Source organism: Bubalus bubalis, chromosome 11 (assembly GCF_019923935.1).
Source record: "Bubalus bubalis isolate 160015118507 breed Murrah chromosome 11, NDDB_SH_1, whole genome shotgun sequence".
In the NCBI taxonomy this organism is placed as follows: Eukaryota; Metazoa; Chordata; class Mammalia; order Artiodactyla; family Bovidae; genus Bubalus; species Bubalus bubalis.
Genome location: NC_059167.1, coordinates 84054053 through 84077199, shown reverse-complemented (window position 1 = coordinate 84077199; position 23147 = coordinate 84054053). Strand labels below are relative to the sequence as shown.

The window sequence follows — 23147 nt, the reverse complement described above, 5'->3', positions numbered from 1 at the left end:
GATTTCAATAAAGTTCAGAAAAAAATCAACATTCATTTTTACTCATCACTTGGATACTTTACAGACAAAAATGGAAATCAATTAAAAGTTTGTAACCAAGTATAAATAACAACTCAACATAGCTAAATAGTCATCCAAATTAAAAGAACATGTATATTATCTTTATATATATATCAATTCTTTCTTTATATCAAGAAAAAGAATGAAAGTCTCAATGGCGGTATCCTGAGACTCTCTGGTCAAAGGAAGATAGAGGTCACATTGTCTATTCCATTTAGGTTCCACTCAGGTGTAGAATGCTCCTGGTTTCCATTTCCAAATGGATGTGATTACAGAGTTTATTAGCCAGCGTTTGCAGCCTTACTGTACTTCTCTTCCTTGCACCTCTGCAGAATCTCTAAGCTCCTCTGGTGGACTGGGTGCTGGAGAAAGCTAATACTATCCATACTTCTCAAAACTGCACACGGCGCTGTGTCATCATGTCCTTAGGAAGCAAAAGAAAACAAATGGAGAAAAGAAAAAGACATTATATAAGCCCACACCAACAGAGAATCAAGGACAATGCTGCCAACTATTATAAAAATGTATCAAGTAATTGTGGTTAAATGTGAATAATTTTTTCAATTAATTTGAAGAAATTGCACAAAGAAAAAAACAAAGGTCCTGTTTAGGTATTCAAAGTATTCTTTTTCAGTACTCAACATGTTGTGTTAACACCACACTAAAAATCTCTAATTTAAAATACTAGGGAAATTACAAAAACAATTTGTATGGTGCCTTTTTTTTTTAAATGGACTCATTTTTATCAGGTCTGAAATATAATTAGAATATAGTTGGCAACAATGTAAGAAACATTGATGGAATCCCAAAGAGAAACAAACCCAAAATAATTTACCAAAAGTTAAACTTTTACAAATCTCGCAATTAACCACACTTGTAGGAAATCCAAGTGTGTCAATGTTGAAAAAGTAGAAAGAAAAGCACCACAGAACAGGAAAACCCAGCAGCACTTCTGTATTTATAAATCTGAAAACAAAGCTGGAGAATCTGTCAAAATTAACTATTGGGAAGAAAGGGAAGAGAACACATTCAAGCAAGGACCAAAGCCCCAGATTAGTGTTATTGAAACAGTGGGTCACTCGAGCAGTAAAGAGAGAAGGAAGATTGTACCATAAATATTAGGAATAAATGGATTTAAAGAGAATTCGGGTTTTCCAGGCTTGGAAGGTGTTGAGAATCATTTATACGGAGAACATCTCTAGAGTCAGGACATTAAGTTCAAATGTAAGTAACTTTGCCTTTAAAACACAAAAGTGAATAGTTTAAAAACAGACAGAGGCAAATTAAGCAACACATAATTATGTACTAAAGTTCCACTAGTATGCACGTACTATATAATTAGGAACAAGATACTATCTATGAATAGTTCTCATGGACGAATCATTTTAAAAGTTAAACAGAGGCAGAGTAATTCAAAGAGGTTTGCAAAGCACGGTTTAATCAAACTATAATTCCTTAAACTGGATACCAACACCCAGAGAATAGACATCAACTTTTCAGCTAAGGAGATAGAAACTCATGATGCCATAACAACAGATTACAATAGACAGACACAGGTATACATATTTGTATATCTGATATATAGTCAGGTTTTTGTACAATATTTTAAGAATTCATACTAGTTCATTTAAAAATAAGCTAATAAAACATTATCTCATTTATTTAGCATGGAGAGTACATAGTTGCAACTGTTCAAAAGAGACAAGTTTTACCAAGTTACCACCATTTCTTAATCAAGAAATACCTCAATAAAAATATTCTATTCTCAATAATCTCCCACCTTGATTGGGTGCTTGGAGAAGGAATGCTTAGGCTCAGATGAGCCTACATTTGGCTAGTAACATGGTGGGGTACAGTTGGGAGGCTATCAGTGGAGGGGGACCATTTGAGGAAAAAAACACCTCGTGAGTTCTACTTATACTCTATCCAAATTGTAATTTTCTAAAGGTATCACCAGACTTTCAGGCCCTTCAATAACTAATGATATACAGCAGTCAGAAATAATTTAAGAAAATTATGGTATTAAAGTGTTTTGTGCAAAAGTTCAGAATATTAAATATACTAAATTATCATGTAATCTTAAGTTAAAACTCACTCAAAATTGATACAGCCATTGTACTCATATTAGTCTCTCAGTCGTGTCCAACTCTTTGCAACCCATGGACTGTAGCCCGCCAGGCTCCTTTGTCCATGGGGATTCTTCAGGCAAGAATACTGCAGTGGGTTGCTATGCCCTCCTCCAGGGGATCTTCCCAACCCAGGGATCGAACCCAGGTCTCTCGTATTGCAGGTGGATTCTTTACCATCTGAGCCACCAAGGAAGCCCTACTAAGCACAATTTCAACTGGATAATGGGTAATTTTCTATCTGTGATCATTTTGTGTCTTACCGGCATACCTACAATTCAGGTATGAATGAAAATTCTTTCATTTTGCTTTCTATGCCTTCTTTTAACTCTTTACCAATTTTAAAGATTGCTTTACACACTCTAATACTATTTCTAAACCTTAAATTGATATTCCTCTCTTTGTTGGGTTCATCAGCTCCCTGTCAAGATAATTTGGTTTCCTAGGATGGTTTTATAAGTACATTTGCAGTGGAGTCTCAGACTCTTAAAAGGTTTATTTAGTGTTCGCTTGTGCTAGTTTCTAGTCTAGTCTGGATAACTTCTCAGTCTGAGATTATGCATCAAACTGCATAAATTCCCATGCATGGTTAACAGCCATAACCCATGCATGGTGAAGATACAGAACACTAATTTTCTTAGGCAAGCTTTGTTCTCAAACTTTATCCAAGGCCTTACACATATTGATAAGATTATTCTTGTTCCTCCTAGGCAGGGCCAATAAACAGAATTTTTCAATTATCTTTTCAGTGACAGAAAAGTTCAAGCTCTTTGAAGCTCCTTATACCACATAACAGGGGCTTAATTCCAGCTTCCTTGTAGCATTCAAATCTGAAACCGTGTCTCTGATCCTGTAACAGTTTCTATAATGCCAGTTCCCAGGCCTTTTTTAAAGGTATATATTTAATGGCCATTTTTTAAAGATAAATTTCACATACCGTAAAATTCACTAATCTCAAGTATATAGTTTGATAAGCTTAAACAGTTATATCATGTAATCCTCAATCAAGATATAGAACATTTTCATCACCTCAACTAGTTCTTGTATTCCCTTCTGGTAAATACCATCCCTACTCCTCCCAGAGTCAACCAAGTAAAGATCTATGTATTATTTAACCTGTTCTTAAACTAAGTGAAATCATACAGTACATATTCTTTCATGTCTGGCTTTCTGATAAATTATTTTTGTGACTCATTCATCCTATCAATAGTTTAGTATTTTAATTGCTAAATAATGTAACAAGGTAGGAATATATCACAACTTGGTTATCGTTTCTTTCACTGATGGATATTTGGATGTTTCCATTTGGGGGTTATTATAAATAAAGCCACTATAGACATTCATTCTGTGTGCGTTTGTATATAATAGCTTCATAGAAATACAATTCACATAGCACACAATTCACTTATCTAAAGTGTACAATTCAGAGGTTTTTTAGTAAAATTCAGAAAGCTGTTTAACCATCATCACAATCAGTTTTAGAATACCTTCATCATATCAAAGAGAAACCCTATATTTTTAAACCATCACCTCCCTTCTCATTTCCCAGTCTTCCCACTCCAGTCCTAGGCAAACACTAATCTATATTCTATATACAGATTTGCCTATTCTAGAAAATCGATATAAATGGAATCATACAGTATGTGACCTTTTGTGCCTTACTCTTTCACTTAACAAAATGTTTTCAAGCTTCATCCACGTTGTAGCATGTACTAGTACCTCATTCATTACATGACAGAATAGTACTCCATTAACCCATGTTTCAATATGCATTTCCCTGATGACATATTATATTGAGCATCTTTTCATGTGTTTTATTGACTATTTGCGTATCTTCTTTAGAGAAATGTCTTTTCAGATCCTTTGCCCATTTTAAAATCAGGTTATTAGTTTTTTTACTATTGAACTGCAAGAAATGCTTACAATCTAGATACCAGTTCCTTATCAGATACATGTTTTATAAATATTTTCTATCATTCTACAAGTTGTCAGTTCTTAATAGTGTCCTCTGAGGCAGAAAAGTTTTCTATTTGGGTGAAGTCTAATTTATCCCTTTTTGTATTTGGTTGCTTATGTGTTAGGTGTCATACCTAAGAAACCACTGCCTAATCCAAACTGAGAACTGTGAATCCTCCAACTTTTGCTCTTCACACATTTCTAGATTCCTTTACATATCAATTTTGGGATCAGTCTTGTCAATAGCTGGGGTTTTGACAGGACTATGCCAAATCTATAGATCCATTATTGCCAGCTAACTACATTAACCCTTTCAATGCATGAACACAGAATATTTTTCCAATAACTGAGGTATTCCTTAAATCTTTTCAACAATATTTTGCAGTTTTGGTGAACAAGTCTTGCAATTCTCTTGTTAAATTCATTAATAAGAATTTTATACTTGTTGGTGCTCTTGTAATTGGAGCACCAACTTAATTTTGTTTTCAGGTTTTTCATTTTTAGTGTATAGAAATACAACCGATTTTGCATATTGATTTGGAGTCTTGCAACTTGATGAGGTCATTTATTATCTCCAGCAGATTTTTTTGGTAGATTCCTTAGGAAATTTTATACACAATATGCCATCTATAAACAAAATGGTTTCTTCCTTTCCGATTTGGATGTCTTTTCTTTCTTTTTCTTTCCTGTTTACTCTTACCAGTATCTCCAGGGCAATGTTATATAGAAGATGTGAAAGCAGATATCCTGTCTTATTTCTGATCTTAAGGGAAAAGTATTCATTTATTCACCATAAAATATGGATTTTTCACAGGTCCCCTTATCAGGCTGAGGAAGTCTTCTTTCTATTCCTAATTTGTTCAGCATTTTTATAATGAAAAACATGAAAAGGTATTCACTTCTGTGAGGTCTTTTTTGTGTATGTTGAGGTGATGATGTGATTTTGTCCTTTATTCTATCAATGTGGTATATTACTCTGACTTGATTTTTCTAAGCTGAACCAACCTTGCATTTCTGAGTAAATTTCAGTAGATAATGGTATAAAATATTGTTTACATATTGCTGAACTCAGCTTATAAGGATTCTGTTGACAATTTTTGTTGAGGGATATTGGTTTGTGGTTTTCATTTCTGTGATGTCTTATCTGGTATCCTGGTAATACTGTCTTCACCAAATGAGAACAAAAGTATTCCCCTATCTTCTATTTCTTGGGAAGAGTTTATAAAGAACTGATGCTAATTTTTCATTTCATTAAGTACTGGGTAAAATTTATCAATGAATTCACTGTTCTTGGCTTTGCTCTGTGGGAAGATTTTTTTCATAACTAATCCAATCTCTTTTCCTGTGACAGGCCTTTTCAGACTTTCTTTTTCTTCTGAAGTCAGTATAGGCTGTTAGCATCTTTCCAAGAATTTTTCCATTTCCACTAGATTTTAATTTGCTGCCATACAATTGTTCATAGTATTATAATCCTTTTCATTTCCATCAGTTCAGTAGCAACACCCTCCTTTATTTCCCCAAATTAGTAATTTGAGTCTCCTTTCTCTTTTTCTTGGTCTGTCTACCTTGAGGTTTGTCAATTTTGTTTACCTTTTTAAAGAAGTAGCTTTTGCTTTTGTTTTCTTCTATTTTATTTATTTCAGATCTCCTCTTTATAATGTCCTTCCTATTTCTTCCCTTAGGTTTAGCTTGCCCTTTTTCCCTAGAATCATAAGGTGAGGCATTAGGTTATTGATTTGAGATATTCTTTCTTTTTTAATAGAAGTATTTGAACCTATAAATTTCCTTCCTAACACTGTTTTAGCTGTATCCCATAAGATTTGGGTGTATATTTTCTTGCATTAATTTCAAACTATTTTCTAATTTCCCTTGTGATTTCCTTTGTCTCACTGGTTATTAAGAACTTTGTTACTTAGACTCCACATATATTTAGAGACATATTATTTTTGTTCCTCTATTCTTTCAATACAATCTTCTTTTGTACCAAATACATGTTATCTAGTATACTGTTTAAACATTTTGGTCATTTATTTTATTACTATATTATTTTTTAGCTATTTTCTTAACAGGGAATTAAAATTAGCATTTTGCCTTATAACAATCTAGCCTGGATTAAAAACTACTTAATTTCAATAGTATATAAAAACTTTCCTCCTATATAACTTCATTCCCATCCTCTTCCTTTATGCTGTTATTGTCATGCAAATTACAGCTTTTAAAACGGCATGGCCTCCAACAGAGATATGTAATTATTGTTTTGTATAGTTGTCTTTTAAATTAGATTGGAGGAAAAAAGGTTACAAAATTAGTTTTTAAAAGTTACAAAATGTAAAAGATACATTATACTATCTTTTACATAGTACAAAGTATAACTTAATAGTTGCCTTTAATGGTACTCTTTATTATGTCATATGCTTTCAAATCACTGTCTAGTGTCCTTTCATTTCAGCCAGAACTCCCTTTAACATTTCCTGTGGGACAGCTAGTAGCAGTCATTCAGGATTTGTTTGCCTGGGAATGTCTTAATTTCACCATCATTTTGAAGGATAGTTCTTTTTGTGTCTGTGTATATGTGTGTTCAGGGATTTTTTTCTTTTTTTGGCTGCACTAGGTCTTCACGGCTGCACAGAGGCTTTCTGTGTTGTGGAACACAGGCTCTAGGCATGTGGGCTCAGCAGTTGTGACACATGGGGTCAGCTGCTCTGCGGCATATGTGATCTTCCCTGACCAGGTATCAAACCCATGTCCCTTGCATTGGCAGGCAGATTCTTAACAACAACTGGACCATCAGGGAAGTCCTAAAGGATAGTTTTAGTGAATATAGAATTCTTGATTGCCAGACTTTTCTTCCAGCACTTTGGATATGCCATGCCATTGTTCTCTAGCCTCAATGGTTTCTAATGATTAACCAACTGTCAATCATACGGAGGATACTTTGTGCATGCGTGCATGCTAAAGTTGCCTCAATCAGTTCCACCTCTTTGAGACTCTATGGACCATAGTCCACCAGGCTCCTCTGTCCATGGAATTCTCCAGACAAGAATACTGGAGTGGGTGTGGGGACCTTCCTGACCCGGGGATCAATCCCACATTTCATGTTTCCTGCACTGGCACGCCAGTTCTTTACCACTAGCGCCACCTGGAAAGCCCAGTTTGTGCATGATGTGCTGCTTTCAACAGTCTCTCTTTACCTCTAGATAGTTTAATTATGATACATCTAAGTTTCAATCTCTGAATTCACTCATCTTATAATCTGTTGAGCTTCTGAGATGTATAAATTAATTTTCTCATCAAATTTGAAAAGACTGGGGCCATTATTTCTTGAAATATTCTTTCTGTCCCTTTCCCTCCTTTCCTTCTGGACTCTCAGAAGTTTACATGCCTCATGGTATCCCATAGGTCTAGGTCTAGAAGCTCTACTTATTTTCTTCATTCTTTGTTCTTCCTATTCTTCAACTCAACTGATCTGTCTTCATGTTTACTGATTCTGGCTTCTGCTTATTCAAATCTGCTATTGAACCCTTCTTCTGAATTTCTCATTTCAGTTACTGTACACTTTTTCCCACTTCAAAACTGATTTGTGTGTATCTAAAATTTGATATTCTCCATCTAGTGGGACATTGTTCTCATACTCTCCTTTTGTTCTTCAGATATGGTTGCCTTTATGTCTTTAAACATATTTAGTTTAAAAATTCTGTCTAGCAATATCAATGCCTGGATTTTTTCAGAGAGAGGTTTTTACAGATTCCTTCTTTCCCCATGTATGGGTCATATTTTCGTATTTCTTTGCATGTCTCAAAATCTTATATAGAACACAAGACATTTTAAATAATATAACATGGCAACTCTGAAAATCAGATTTTCTCTCTCTCCCTAGGAGTTACTGTTGCTGCTGATTCTTATAGTTGCTATTTGTTTAGGACATTACTGAACTAATTCTGAAAGTTTGTATTCTTTGTCACAAGTGACCATGGAAACCTCTGCTCACTTAGCTTAATAAACAGCTATTGATTGGACGCAGCTTCCCTGGTGGCTCAGGTGATAAAAGCGTCTGCTTGCAATGCAGGAGACATGGGTTTGATCCCTGGGTTGGGAAGATCCCTTGGAGAAGGAAATGGCAACCCACTCCAGTTCTCTGGCCTGAAAAATCCCATGGACGGAGGAGCCTGGTAGGCTGCAGTCCATGGGGTCGCAAGGAGTTGGACACGACTGAGCGACTTCACTTTCACTTTCATATGTCTTTACATGCCTGAGACCAGTAATTCTCCCAGTCTTTGTCAAGGGTCATTGAGTGCTTACGTTGAAGCATACCTACAACATTCAGCTAGGCAGTTTAGAACTCTGCCTTACCCTGCTCACAGGAAACCTGAATGTTATCCTGAGATAAGAAATCAGGACCTCTTCAGGTCTTTACTGAGCATAGCCCTAGGCACGTACACAGTCCTATGCATGTGCTTAGCCACCTAAATTCCCATGAATACACAGAAACTTTTCATTGCCATTATGGAAACCTCATTCCCTAGGTGTTCCTTTTAAATGTTTTGGTTAAAATAAATAAATAAATAAATGTTTTGGTTAGTTTTTGCCCCAACTGTTATCTATTGCATCAGAGAGTTGCAATGTTCAGCAACTGCTTCTGAGTGTTTTGGACAAAACCCCTAGATCAAAGGTTATTCATACTGGGAAAGCTCCAAGTCAGGTTAAAAGATAGCCTTGTAAGTGGGGTCTTCCATGAAACTACCAAATAGGTTAAATAATGAAAATTCTCTGCGAATGGAGCTCTGAAGGAGTGCCAGTCCCCTTCTACTCCCTCCAGTGGTTGTCCCACTTCTCATTTTCATTGCACATCTAGGCTATAGGTTTTCAAGGCCACTGTAGAGCTCAAGAGGGACGGTGGTCAGTGGTGCAAGTTTAAACACTATAAAATGCACTGACAATAATAACATGCAGTCTTTTTTCTTGTATGTACACTTTCCAAATTACTGCAGACCTTTGATGAATTTCTTGAGCTCCAACAAAGTTATTCTGACAATTTTTGCAAGTGTTCCTGTTGCTTTTATGGAAGAGACGCATTTTCAGAAGTCCTGTCTCCACTGCTGAATTGACATTCAATCTAAAACCCTTACTCTTAATCACCACACCATAGAGCCTAACACAGAATGAATTTATTAGTAATGTTCAGGGTTTTGTTGTTAAGAAAAATGCATTTAATTGTCTTAAGTACTGGGTAGAACTGCAGATAGACTACTGCATAGAAAGCTTAGACCCAGGGCTTACCAGGTGGCACTAGTGGTAAAGAACCCAGCTGCCAATGCAGGAGAAATCCTAGCTCCTGTTTGTTGTTGTTGTTTAGTTGCCACGTCATGTCCAACCCTATTTAGGTGATATCTAAATTAGTTTTAGTACCTGGTTATTGCTGGAAAAGGATCGTCACTGGAATCCTTCTCCCACTTGCAAAAACAAATGGGAGTACATTAGAGTTATGCAGCCCACTGTGTGGGATGGTGAAGAGGAACAGGTTATGTGGGAACCATTAAGGCTCTCTACCTACAGACACTATAGGAATGGCTTCAGATTTTCTCCCTGTAGATGAAGACACTGAATGACACTTTAAATTCTCATTCTTGCCTCTTATGCCAGTGCCACAGCTGAATTTCCTGTCTCTCCCTCGTCTTTTTAGATGGATTAAAATTCCCCTTTGGCTATATTTTTATGTAACTCCAAAAGAAACAAATAAGCATCACTGCACTCACAGCACCCCACTGTATAACTTATGGTCAAGTTACGATCTTCCCTGTACTTTCCAGCCCAGGCTCTTTCTTATTCAGAAGAGCAAATCAGAGGCAAGATGGATGACACCACTGGAGTAGCTGTTCTTCCGGACCTCACTGTTGACCAGAAAAGTCATTACCATTTCTAATTTTACTCCTAGCAGGGCCAACATGGTACCTCATTCAAATTGCCTGTTTACATGACTCTACGAAGGATATTTTACGGTTTCCTAATAAACTGCCACAGCTATAACACACAACTATAACAAACGTATTCTTTGAACAATTAATTGAATTAATTTTTTTTATTTAAAGGTCTTAAAATGGCATTGTGTTCTCTAATATAGAAATCTATAAAAAAAGAAAAAACAACAGTCAAAAGAAGATTTAAATTTGATATTCTCATTTGTGCTCAGCTTGCTTGATGAAGAAGAAGAATGTTAGAGAATTCCTTAAGAAAATCAAGGATTTTTTTGTTGTTGTTGTTCAGCAACAAGGTATTTCTTGACAATTAGCTAAAAGTCCACTGATATTTATTTCCTTTAAAAGATACTCTCAATGGAAGTGAAAATATATTGCACTCTGTATTCTACATTTTCTTTCTTCATTAGAAATAATATTTTTGACATCTTACTCTAATTCAAAATCTGAACTTGGTTATCTTCCCGCCTTTCACATGTTCTACTTCTGTTTAAATAATCTCCAATTCCTGTTTCACTTTGATATATCTGCATACTACTCATGGTGATTATAAAAGTTCTGAATCTACTACTTAGTCCATTTTCAGTTATTTTGTTAGTTTCTATTGTGCAATACTACAATGTTCTAATTTTATAATATCCTAAACTCACCAGAAAAAAGCAGGTGGTAAATGGTACAGAGGGAGGAAAAATGCTGAATTTTGGCACTGACACTAATATACAGTAATACAATTATTCTCTGTAACAAACCTGCTCACTCAGTGACTGTCTCAAAATGCAAATGAACTATCTTTTTTTTTCTAGATAAAAAGGGAAACTTTTAAAGTTTATGCAAGGGGGACTTTCTACCATGTTGGTCATACTCTCTTTCTTAACATAGAAGATAGTTTCACAAGTGTTTTCACTTTGTGATAATTCACTGAACTGTATTTTTGTTCTGTGCACTTTTATGCATACATGTCATATCCCAGTATAAAAGAGTTTATTACACGGAAGCTCTATGCTGGCCAGAAAGAGAAATTAGATTAGAAAACAAGAAGAATCTAAAAATTATCAAAGCAGAGATAATTAGAAGCATTAGTAACACTGCATGTCTTTGTACTAATACACACAGAACCAGCTTTCACAAATAATAGTTTAAATGCCAAAAGAACATACAATGTAACTTTCACAGAAAGCAAAGTATTTAATAGTAAATATAAGAAAAGTTTATTGTCTTAGTTAAATCTTAGTAGAGTATGTATCAATTTCCAGAATTGATACATTTTTCAATATTGATACATAAATTGATGTCCACTATAATAATTAAGACTACATCTTTAAAAAAAACTTTTCCTTTTAATTTTTTGCTGGTTGCTGCTGCTCCCACTAAGTCGCTTCAGTCGTGTCCGACTCTGTGTGACCCCACAGACAGCAGCCCAGTAGGCTCCTCTGTCCCTGGGATTCTCCAAGCAAGAACACTGGAGTGGGTTGCCATTTCCTTCTCCAATGCATGAAAGTGAAAAGTGAAAGTGAAATCGCTCAGTTGTGTCTGACTCTTAGCGACCCCATGGACTGCAGCCTACCAGGCTCCTCCATCCATGGGATTTTCCAGGCAAGAGTACTGGAGTGGGGTGCCATTGCCTTCTCCAACTGTAGTCAATAATGCAGTATATATTTGAAAGTGGCCAAGAAATTAACTTGTGAAAGTTCTCATCACATACAAAAAACGTTTTGTAACTCTGTAATGGTTGGAATAGTGATGGATGGAATCATTTCACAGTATATATAAATACCGAATCATTATGTTATATAATTGAAACTAATATAATGTCATATGTCCATTATACCTCAATTTAAATTTGTTTCAAGTTTTTTTTTGCAAAGATGGCCTCTTAGAAATAATTTTGGCAAAGGCAAAGCAATTTTAAGATTCTCCTTCTATTTTCAAAAATTATATATAGTTCTATTCACAAAGGCCAGTTCGTACACATTATAATCTGAAATACAGAAATGAAATTCCATTACTTTGGCCTCTCATTTTAGAAATACAATCTTTCTAATACTTTATTCATTTAAAAAATATAATAGCCAAATTTAAATTTTCACTGCAAAAAGCCACGTAAGTAAGCGTAGGAGCACTGAAAGTATAAAGTGTATCCTCCTGCACTTCTGCTGAGGCTTCTTGGCAGAAGAATATTATTTTAAATGATTACATATGTATTAGAAAATCCTCACTATGCAGCAATGGTCTATCTAAGGTTAGAGCTACAGCAGAGGAGGCACACAAAAAAGTATCCAGCTTTATCCATTTCTAACTTTTAAAGTAAAATTCAGCTAACTAAATTAAGCATAAGGAAATGAAAATTACACTTCATAAGCAGACACTTTACAAGCATTATCTAATTTTACCCTCATAATATTGAAGGTACTATTAACACTCCAAGTAAGACAGCTAACAGTCACAAAATCAGTCAAGAGAAGAGATGACAACTGATCCAACTGATGACAACAGAGACGACAAGTGTAGCTGGGTTATCCACCATACTATACCACCTCCAGCCTAATTTTTCTGTCTCCTGATTTATGCTTCCATATTATGTTTCATTGCTAGTAAAAACTATGACATTAGAAGAAAACAGAGAATGGTATCAATATTAAGTTCTATACAATTACATAATAATTTCACTTTTTGCTTAAGAATCTTACCAATGTCAGTATGCCTAAGAAATAACAGGTGCTTTACACTCATTATTCCTATCAGTATTTATTAATAATATATATACACACACACACATAAAGTTCACCAGCACTCATTAAATCTGAAACACAATGTTAGGGCATGATTTTAAAAACAAACAAACAAACAAACAGAAGCATGGCAGAATACTGATGTCTATTGCTTACCAGTTTTTCTCTGAATGTGTCTTTTCCCAGCTTCCCTGAAAGCAACCATGGCTCTAAAAAACGCTCGGAGAACTGACCATCGGAAAATAGCTACAGGATCAATTCCAATCATCCCAGAGATAAATGCATTCTTGCTACTTCTCAGAAGAGCTACAATGTCAGGGCGCATATGATCTGTATTTTTTTCCCGGAAATCCTACATGAAAAAAATACCAGTGTTATTTTTGAAAAAACGTATTAAGCCAAGAAGAAAATGGGTGACATATTTGAACAGTGGCTGAATAAGGGTATAGAAGTGATTTCTGTGTTAGCCAGATAGATGGACCAGATAGATATCCTCTATAAAGTCCCATCTAAGCCTAAAACTATTTAATTCTATAATTCATTTAAATTAGAATGAACATTCCACCAACTTATTGCAGCTTGTTAAACATTGGTCTGGGAGAGATTCTCTAAGGGACTATCACATAAACAACAAAAGAGTTGAGTAAAAAGAAGCCAGAAATGAGAAGACCAGGAACAACATTTCACTCAAAGGGAACACCTACTACCTATAGGTGGTGCCAAGTTGTAGAAGTTAGGAGAATGTTAGTAAGACTGAAGCCTAGAGCATTCTCGGCAAGGGTGAGAGAGGTGCAAGGGAGATAAATAGGCTATGTAAGCTATGCAAGACTGAGTTAGGAGTTTGGACTTTATTCAAGTGTCAAGGAAAGCCACTGGAAGGATAATGACATGAACTAACTGATGTTTTATAAACATCACTGATTGCTACTGAGGGAGTTAATTGTACAAAGAATGGAGAAAGGTATTCCAAATAAGAGCTGACAGTGACTTGCACTATAAGGATGGTACTATAGGAAAGGGAAAATGGTTACTTATTTGGGACATTTTTTAGAGGTAAGGGAGAAGGACTTGCTGGTGGATTAGAGCATTGTGAGTGAACAAGAGAATTAGGTGAACACCTATATTTTGGGTTTGAGCAACGAGGTAGGTGGAGGTACTATATATACTAATATGGAGAAGACTTGAGAAAAGAGAAGATATGAGGATAGAAAAGGATGATCAGGAGATAAGTTTTGTCCAAGTGAAGTTAGAGATGGTGAAAATAATGACAATAACAAGCAACATTTATTGAGAAATTACTAAGTAAATGGCACACTTCTAAGCATTTTACACATGCTGTCTCATTGAGGTTCATTTCATCACCTTAACAAGTCCTTGAGATAGATGCACCTTAATAAGTCCTTGAGATGGATGATATTATTATTATTTTATAGATGAGGAAATTCAGTCATAGAAAGGTTAACTATCTTGGCCCCTATCACACAGTAATGAGAAGAACAGAGGTTCAAACATAGCCACTCATAACCACTATACTGTCTGCATACAGACATCAAGTAGGCAGATGGACATATCTGCCTAGAGTCTAACAGATTTCAGAAAACACATTTGGATATCATCAGTATATACATTTTTAAAGTTGGATAAGATTACCAAAGGAATGTAAATAGCCAGTTAAAACCACTTGCCAATGGAAGTTGAGAGATGACAGAACAGAAGAAAATGAGTTTAAATACCTCACAAAAAGATAAGGAGGGCAAGAAACTTACACTCCTGGAAGAAGGTCCCAGACTGATACATAGAATCTAGGCATTTGACTATAGCCACACCCAGATGGAAGGACTGGTGAGTAAATCACTTCATGTCAGTGCAGCTTCACAGAATAGCTCTAACTCAGAAGTCCTGGAGGGTCATGCCTAGTATAATGTCATCAACCCTCATGTCCACAAGGCAGCTTGGACTCATCCTGCTACCTTTGGGACTTTCCTTTCCTAATAATTCTTGGTTCTCCTGAAAACAGGAGGAAGGGGGAAACAAGTCAGAAGTCTTGGTGCTCAGTGTGCCCCTAAGTACCCTTTGAGCAAAAGCATATATGATAAAAGTTAGCAAAACTGAGGAAGAATTTTCAAATCAAAATGCCAGCAGCAGCAAATACTGAGGGCAGACAGACAAATGTCAGGCACTAAGTTAAGCACTATACATAACTAATTTAATTCTAACAATTACTCAATAAAGTAGATTCAATTATAAACCAAACTTCACTGCTAAGTAATCAGAGAGATAAAGAAGTTTGTCAGAAGTCAAACATAATAAGCACTGCTACAGGAACTAAAACATCAGTCTGCCCTACTACAAAGATTATTCTGTCCTATTAACAACTACACTATAAAATCTAAAATTCTATATCTCTTTTCCATGTTGATAGTCATCAACATTTCCCAATGTAATGGTCCTGTCGCTCTGTCTTCATATTCCTACATTCCTAAGTACTAATATACTAAATCACATCATAAACTAATCACATCATCATTGAAACTGTCTTCTGTTGCTTTCTATAACAACAGAGCTTGTGACTTACTACTTATATCTTGTGCTATCCCTTCTTCTCAGTCCCCACTGTTGGTTCTGTATTGAAAATTCTTAAGAGTTTCATCCTGTGTACTCATATTTTCTGATCATCTTACATCAGTTTATCTCAACCATAATTGTGGCTTAAACTCTATCTAAATGATGAAACCCAAATCTGTATTTCCAGCTCAGATATTTCTTGTTAAGTCTGAAGATGCATTTACACATTTTAAAGGTATCTCAAACTTGAAAGAAAATGTGTAAGACTAGTATTGCGTATATGCTTTAAAGCAGTCACCAGTGAAACCATGTGGACCTAGAATTCCCTTTGCAGAAAATTTTAAATTACTGATTCAAATTACTTAACAAACATAGGATTTTTAAGTTTTCCTATATTTTCTGGTGTCAGTTTTGGCGATATTTTTTCATGGAATTTTCTACTTTACACTGTCAAATTTATTGGCAAAATATGTTCATATCTAAGAGTGTGTAGTTAAATCCCCTTATTTGTTTCTGCTACCAGCAATCTGTGAAGCTTTCTCCTTTCATTAGTTATTTTCTGTTATCTTTTACTTACACAGTTTTCCCTTGAACAACATGGGGTTAGGAATGCTGCCCAAAACCACAGCTGAAAATCCCCATATAACTTTACAGTCAGATCTTCATAGCATCTACAGTGCTGCATTTGCGGATTCAGTTGATCATGGATCACACAGTACTGCAGCATCTATTTACTGAAAGATGTCTAGCATAAACTGTTATTCAGTTGTTCAATAGTTTCTGACTCTTTGCATCCCATGGACTGCAGCATACCAGGCTTCCCTGTCCCTCACTCTCTCCTGGAGTTTGCTCAAACTCATGTCCATTGAGTCGATGATGCCATGCAACAATCTCATCCTCTGTCACCCTCTTCTCCCCCAGCCCTCAGTCTTTCCCAGCATCAGGGTCTTTTCCAATGAGTCAGCTCTTTGTGTAAGGTGGTCAAAGTATTGGAGCTTCAATTCAGCATCAGTCCTTGCAATGAATATTCAGGGTTAATTTTCTTTGGGATTGACTGGTTTGATATCCTTGCTGTCCAAGGGACTCTCAAGAGTACTCTCCAGCACCACAGTTCAAAAGCATCAATTCTTTGGTGCTCAGCCTTCTTTATGGTCCAACTTTCACATCCATACAAGACTACTGGAAAAACCATAGCTTTGATTAGGCGAACCTTTGCTGGCTAAGTGACTGTCTAGGTTTGTCATAGTTTTTGTTCCAAGGAACAAGAGTTTTTTAATGTCATGGCTGCAGTCACCATCTGCAGTGATTTTGGAATCCAAGGATATAGTCTATCACTGTTTCCATTTTTTCCCCAGGTATTTGCCATGAAGTGATGGGACCAGAAGCCATGATTGTAGTTTTTTGCATGTTTAGTATTAAGTCAGCTTTTTCACTCTCCTCTTTCACCTTCATGAAGAGGCTCTTAAGTTCCTCTTCTCTTCAGGCCATTAGGGGGGTATCATCTGCATATGTGAAGTTGTTGATATTTCTCCCAGCAGTCTTGATTTCAGCTTATGATTCATCCAGCCCGGCATTTCCCATGATGTACACTGCACAGAAGTTAAATAAGCAGGATGACAATATACAGCCTTGATGTACAAATTTTCCAGTTTGTTGTGATCCACATAGTCAAAGGCTTTAGTGTAGTCAATGAAGCAGATGTTTTCCTGGAATTCTCTTGCTTTTTATATGATCCAACAGATGTTGGCAATTTGATCTCTGGTTCCTCTGCCTTTTCTAAATCCAGCTTGAACATCTGGAAGTTCTCAATTCAAGTACTATTGATTTAAATACTATCTTGATTGAAGTACTAGCTTGAAGGATTTTGAGCATTACCTTGCTAGCATGTACAACCGTGTGGTAGTTTGAGCATTCCCTGGCATTGCCCTTCTTTGGGATTGGAATGAAAAGTGACCTTTTCCAGTCCTATGGCCACTGCAGAGTATTCCAAATTTGCTGGCATTTTAAGTGCAGCACTTTAACGGCATCATCTTTTAGGATTTGAAATAGCTCAGCTGAAATTCCATCACCTCTGCTAGCTTTGTTCGTAGTGATGCTTTTTAAGGCCCACTTGACTTCACATCCAGGATGTCTGGCTCTAGGTGACTGACCACACCATTGTAGTTGTACAGGTCATTAAGACCTTTCCTGTACAGTTCGGTGTATTCTTGCCACCTCTTTTTAATATCTTCTGCTGCTGATAGGTTTATATATTTTCTGTCCTTTATTGTACCCATCTTTGCATGAAATGTACCCTTGGTATCTCTAATTTTCTTGAAGAGATCTCTAGTCTTTCCCATTCTATTGTTTTCTTCTAATTTCTTTGCATTGTGCACTTAAGGCTTTTTTAAATCTCTCCTTCCTATTCTTTGGAACTCTGCATTGAGATGGCTAGATCTTTCCCTTTCTCATTTGCTTTTCGCTTCTCTTCTTTTCTCAACTATTTGTAAGGCATCCTCAATCATTTTGCCTTTTAGCATATTTTCCCCCCTTGGGGATGGTGGTCTTGATCACGGCCTCCTATACCATGTCACAAATCTTTGTCCATAGTTCTTCAGGCACTCTGTCTATCAGATCTAATCCCTTGAATCTACTTGTCACTTCCACTGTATAACTCTAAGGGATTTGATTTAGGTCATACCTGAATGATCTAGTGGTTTTCCCTACTTTCTTCAATTTAAAGTCTGAAGTTTGCAATCAAGAGGTCATGATCTGAGCCACAGTCAACTCCTGGTATTTTTTTTGCTGATCGTATGTAGCTTCTCTATCTTTGGCTGCAAAGAAGATAACCAATCTCATTTTCGTATTGACCATCTGGTGATGTCCATGTGTAGAGTCGTCTCTTGCGTTGTTGGAAGAGGGTGTTTGCTACGAATGGTACATTCTCTTGGCAAAACTGTTAGCTTTCTCCTGCTTCATTTTGTACTCCAAGGCCAAACTTGCCTGTTACTCCAGATATCTCTTGACTTCCTATTTTTGCATTCCAGTCCCCTATGATGAAAAGATCTTTTTTTTTTTTTTTTTTTTGGTGTTCATTCTATCAGGTCTTATAGGTCTTAATTGAACCATTCAGCTTCAACTTTTTTGGCATTAGTGATTGAGACACAGACTTGTATTACTGTGATGCTGAATGGTTTGCCCTAGAACAGAGATCATTCTGTCGTTTTTGAGACTGCATCCAAGTACTGCATTTTGGACTCTTCTGTTGACTATGAGGGTTACTCCATTTCTTGTACGGTTTCATGCCCATTTGAGTAGATATAATGGTGATCTGAATTAAATTCACCCGTTCAAGTCCATTTTAGTTCACTGATTCCTAAAACATGGAATCTCCTGCTTGACCACATCCAATTTACCTTCATTCATGGACCTAACATTCCAGTAGTATATGCAGTGTTGTTCTTTATAGCATCGGACTTCACTTTCACCACTGGACACATCTCCAACTGTGTAAAAGTGGACCCCCACAACTAAAAACTATGCTGTTCAAGGATCATCTGTATTATTTTCAGATATTTTTTAAAGGAACTAACTTTTAGCTTTGCTCATTTCTTTTACTATATGTCTGCTTTTTATTGTATTGATTTCTAGTCTTTGCTTTATTATTTCCTTCTTCTAGTTTAATTTGCTGATTTTCCTTACTGTTTTGCCAACCAGTCTTCCTTTCTAACATATACTTTTATTAAAGTTATAAATCACTGCTTTAAATGCATCTTACAAATTTTGATACATTATATCTTCATTAATGTTCAGTTTAAAATATTATCACTTGTGATTTCTTTTTTAACTCAGGGATTACATAGAAGTTCACTTAATTTATAAACACCAAAGAGTATCTAGTTATCTTTATGATGTGCCAATTAGGTCAGTTATTTAGCAGTGCTGCTCAATTTTTCTGTTTTTATTGATTTCATGTCTGCATATTTTGTTGTTACTGAAAGATATGTATGAAAATCTACAACTTTAAGGATAAACTTGTCTAGCTCCCCTTTTAGCCTGAAGCGAAGTCATCAGGTACGTATAACTTTTGATTATGTCTTCATTGAAACAAGCCCCTTTTATACGAAGTGTGCTTCTTTGTCTCTAATGATACGTGTCTTAAAGCCTACCTTGTCCAATAATAGTGTAATTACAGGAACTTTGTTTTTGTTAGGGTCTGCCTAGTGTTGTCTTTTTCCCATCCTTTTACTTTCAACCTATCTGATAATAAGAATGAGTGAATCACAGATATAAATGCATATATTGTATGATTCTATTTATCTGAAATTTAGTAAGTTAAAAAAAAACACTAAGGATAAAAAATTATAGTCACGTTTACCTCTGAGTGGGGGAGAATGAGCCTGGAAGGGGCATGAGAGAAATCTGGACACATGAGATTTCTGCATTTTATATACCTTGCTATATGATTTTATAGGTCAAGATTTTTTTGTTTTAGACTTTATTTTTATATATTGAGATGTAACTGACACACAACATTAAGGTATATAAAATATTAATACTGATTTGATACATTTGTAAACTGTAATATGATTACCATTTTAAAGTTAACAAATACCTCCATTATGTCATACAATCATCATTTTTTTTGTAGTAAGAACATTTAAGATCTAGTCTATCTTAGAAACTTTGAAGACAGTGGTATAATCACAATGCTAACTATAAACACAATGTTTACTATAATTATAATGCTGTACATCAGAACTCCAGAAATTAACTGCAGGTTTTTATCCTTAGCCAGCCTCTCCTCAACTCCCCCACCCACTAATAAGCACCGTTCTACTCTGTTATTCTAAATGTGTATCTAAAATCTGTTCCTTCTTGTCTTTTCCATCTCAGAAAATAGCACCTAAAATTCACCCATCAGCTATACCCAGAAGTCAGTTAACTATAATCCATCAACAAGATTTACTCATTGCATCTCCAAAAATCTCTCATAATCATTTAGATCTCCTCCATCTCTACTGCCACCTCAGGGGTCCAGTTTACCGTAATGTTTCATTGATCTCCCAGCTCCCAATCTCTCCCTCTGCTAGTCTTTCTCCTCTGAGAAATCAATTTTTAAAAACACATAACATATTCTCTGCTTAAAATTTTTTCATGGCTCCTCATCAGAATTTCAGCAAAAACCAAACTCCTTTAACTTGGTCAAGAAGCCCCAAAGAACTAAGTTACTGTCCATTCTCTACATTGATTTCATGCCGCTATTTTCCTTGATCACTATAATCTAGTAATGCTGACCTGTTTTCAATTATTTTAACATATTAAATTCTTTCCTATCTCATGGCCTATAAGATTCACCATCCCAACCCCTCACCAAGGTCACATTTACTTCAGACCATCTCTCAAAATTTGAGTTTTGAAGGAGGTGTTCATTACCTACAAATTAAAAATCGACTAATCCACTACTTTCTCTCATAGAACCTATTCATTAATTTATACACCAAGATCATGTCAGCTAATTAATCACTAGATCATTCTAAACACAAATGTCAGACTCGGTGCTTTGTGTTTAGAATGATCTAGTGATAAATTAGCAGCACAGAGTTTGACATGTGCTTCATGTTTTAATAAATACTTCTTGAATAAATGAATCAGTGATGAGTGAATGAGTGGTCTTAATTCTGACTCTCACCTCAAGATCCAGAAAAAACATATTGCTCCATAATATTCCACAGCATCACTACCTCACCTAGAAATTGCCATCAATATCAGGCTTAAATATCAAATGGTTGAAGGGTTCATCAATTACAAACAAGGGATGGGCAAAATTATGAAGATTCCTTTCTGCAGGAGTTAAGTCTCAACATATTCATTAGGAGCTCAAGCTCACAAATATCCAAAGATACATGAGGACATGAGGCCTCATGGATGTAGAGAAGAGAAAAACATAGATGAACTAGTGGGTTTCAGACATACCAATGGTATCTATTCTTGCAGATCTAAAAAGGCTATTACACTTCCGTAATAACCCATATGAGGAAGGAATCTGAGAAAGAATGGATACATGTATACGTATAGCTGAAGTGCTTTGTTGTACACCTGCACACCTGCTATACAGCTGAAACACAACATTATATAAATCAACTAAACCCCAACATAAAAGTCAAATTTAAAGAATTAAAAATAAACGAGATAAAGAGGCTATTACATTTAGAATGCATTGACATCAATTTTAGCTGCAGGAAAAAACCAATAAAACCATCAGCTAATGACAGCAGAATACTGCAAAGAACAGTATGAATTTTGGTACCATCCTTATAAAATTTCTCCCATTGTTACTGACCAACTACAAAGAAAACAGTATAATAGGGATGGTGATAACAGTTAAGAACACTCCTCTGTCCTAAAGGCTTATTCAATGAGAAATTTACTGACCTTTACCCCATACTTTACTTTCCCGGCATAATGCTTTATGATGAAAGCAGGCTCCATCACAGCTGGAAATTCAATGTAAGAATTCTCTTCATGTTGGTGCTTAAACTTGTCCAGCAGTGTTTGATTTGTAGCCTGTGGAAAACTAAATTAAAAATAAAAACAAAAACACTAAAGAAAGATGTAGCAGTTAATAAAGTATTTTTTTAATAATTATAATTTCATCTAGCAAATTAGAGAGTTTTCACTTAAATAAATTCTCATAACAAGCTCAGAGGAAATGGACATCAAGTTGCCAACATTTGCTGGATCATAGGAAGAGTATGGGAATTTCAGAAAAATATCAACTTCTGCTTCATTGACTACACTAAAGCCTTTGACTGTGTGGATCACAACAAACTGTGGAAAACAAGAGATGGGAATACAAGACCATCTTACCTGTCTCTTGAAAGAAACAAGAGAGTTTCTTGTTTGTGAGGCAAGAAGCAATAATTAGAACCGGACATGGAACAAAGGACTGGTTCAAAATTGGGAAAGGAGTACAACAAGGCTGTATATTGTCACTCTGTTTATTTAACTTCTATGCACAGTACATCATGGGAAATGCCAGGCTAGATGAATCACAAGGTGGAATCAAGACTGCTGGGAGAAACCTCAAATATGCAGATGACACTGTCGTAATGGCAGAAAAAGAAGAACTGAAGAGCCTCTTGATGAAAGTGAAAGAGGAGAGTGAAAAAGCCCCTCTTAAAACTCAATATTGAAAAAACTAAGATCAGGGCATCCAGTCCCATCATTTTATGGCAAATAGAAGGCGAAAAAGTGGAAACGGTGACAGATTTTCTCTTCTTGGGCTCAAAAATCACTGCAGATGGTGACTGCAGCCATGAAATTAGAAGATGCTTGCTTCTTGGAAGGAAAGCTATGACAAGCCTAGACAATGTTTTAAAAAGCAGAGATATTACTTTGCTGACAAAGGTTTGTCTAGTCAAAGATATCATTTTTCCAGTAGTATGCATGTATGTGAGAGTTGGACATAAAGGCTGAGCACCGAAGAACTGATGCTTTTGAACTCTGGTACTGTGTCCCTTGGACAGCAACAAGATCAAACTAATCAGTCCTAAGGAAATCAACCCTGAATACTCATTGGAAGGACTGATGCTGAAGCTGAAGCTCCAATACTCTGGCCACCTGATGTGAAGAGCCGACTCACTGGAAAAGACCCTGATGCTGGGAAAGACTGAGGGCAGGAGGAGAAGAGGGTGAAGAGGATGACATGGCTGGATGGCATCACTGATTCAATGAACATAAACTTGGGCAAACTCCAG

At 36.0% G+C, this 23147-nt stretch overlaps 1 protein-coding gene across 11 annotated transcripts in view; it reads right to left on the bottom strand.

Annotated features, from left to right (window-relative positions):
- The window catches only part of MYO9A (myosin IXA), a 254505-nt gene that overhangs the window by 106669 nt on the left and 124689 nt on the right, over positions 1 to 23147 (bottom strand). For 10 of the 11 annotated variants that reach the window (XM_006056915.4, XM_006056918.4, XM_006056917.4 and 7 more), the window contains 3 exons: positions 21823 to 21964; positions 13000 to 13195; positions 365 to 484 (listed from right to left, as the gene is read on the bottom strand). In XM_006056915.4, coding sequence (XP_006056977.2) covers positions 365 to 484; positions 13000 to 13195; positions 21823 to 21964 — 458 coding nt within the window. The remainder of the gene's footprint in view (positions 1 to 364; positions 485 to 12999; positions 13196 to 21822; positions 21965 to 23147) is intronic. The other variant, XM_006056922.4, reaches the window with a different exon arrangement.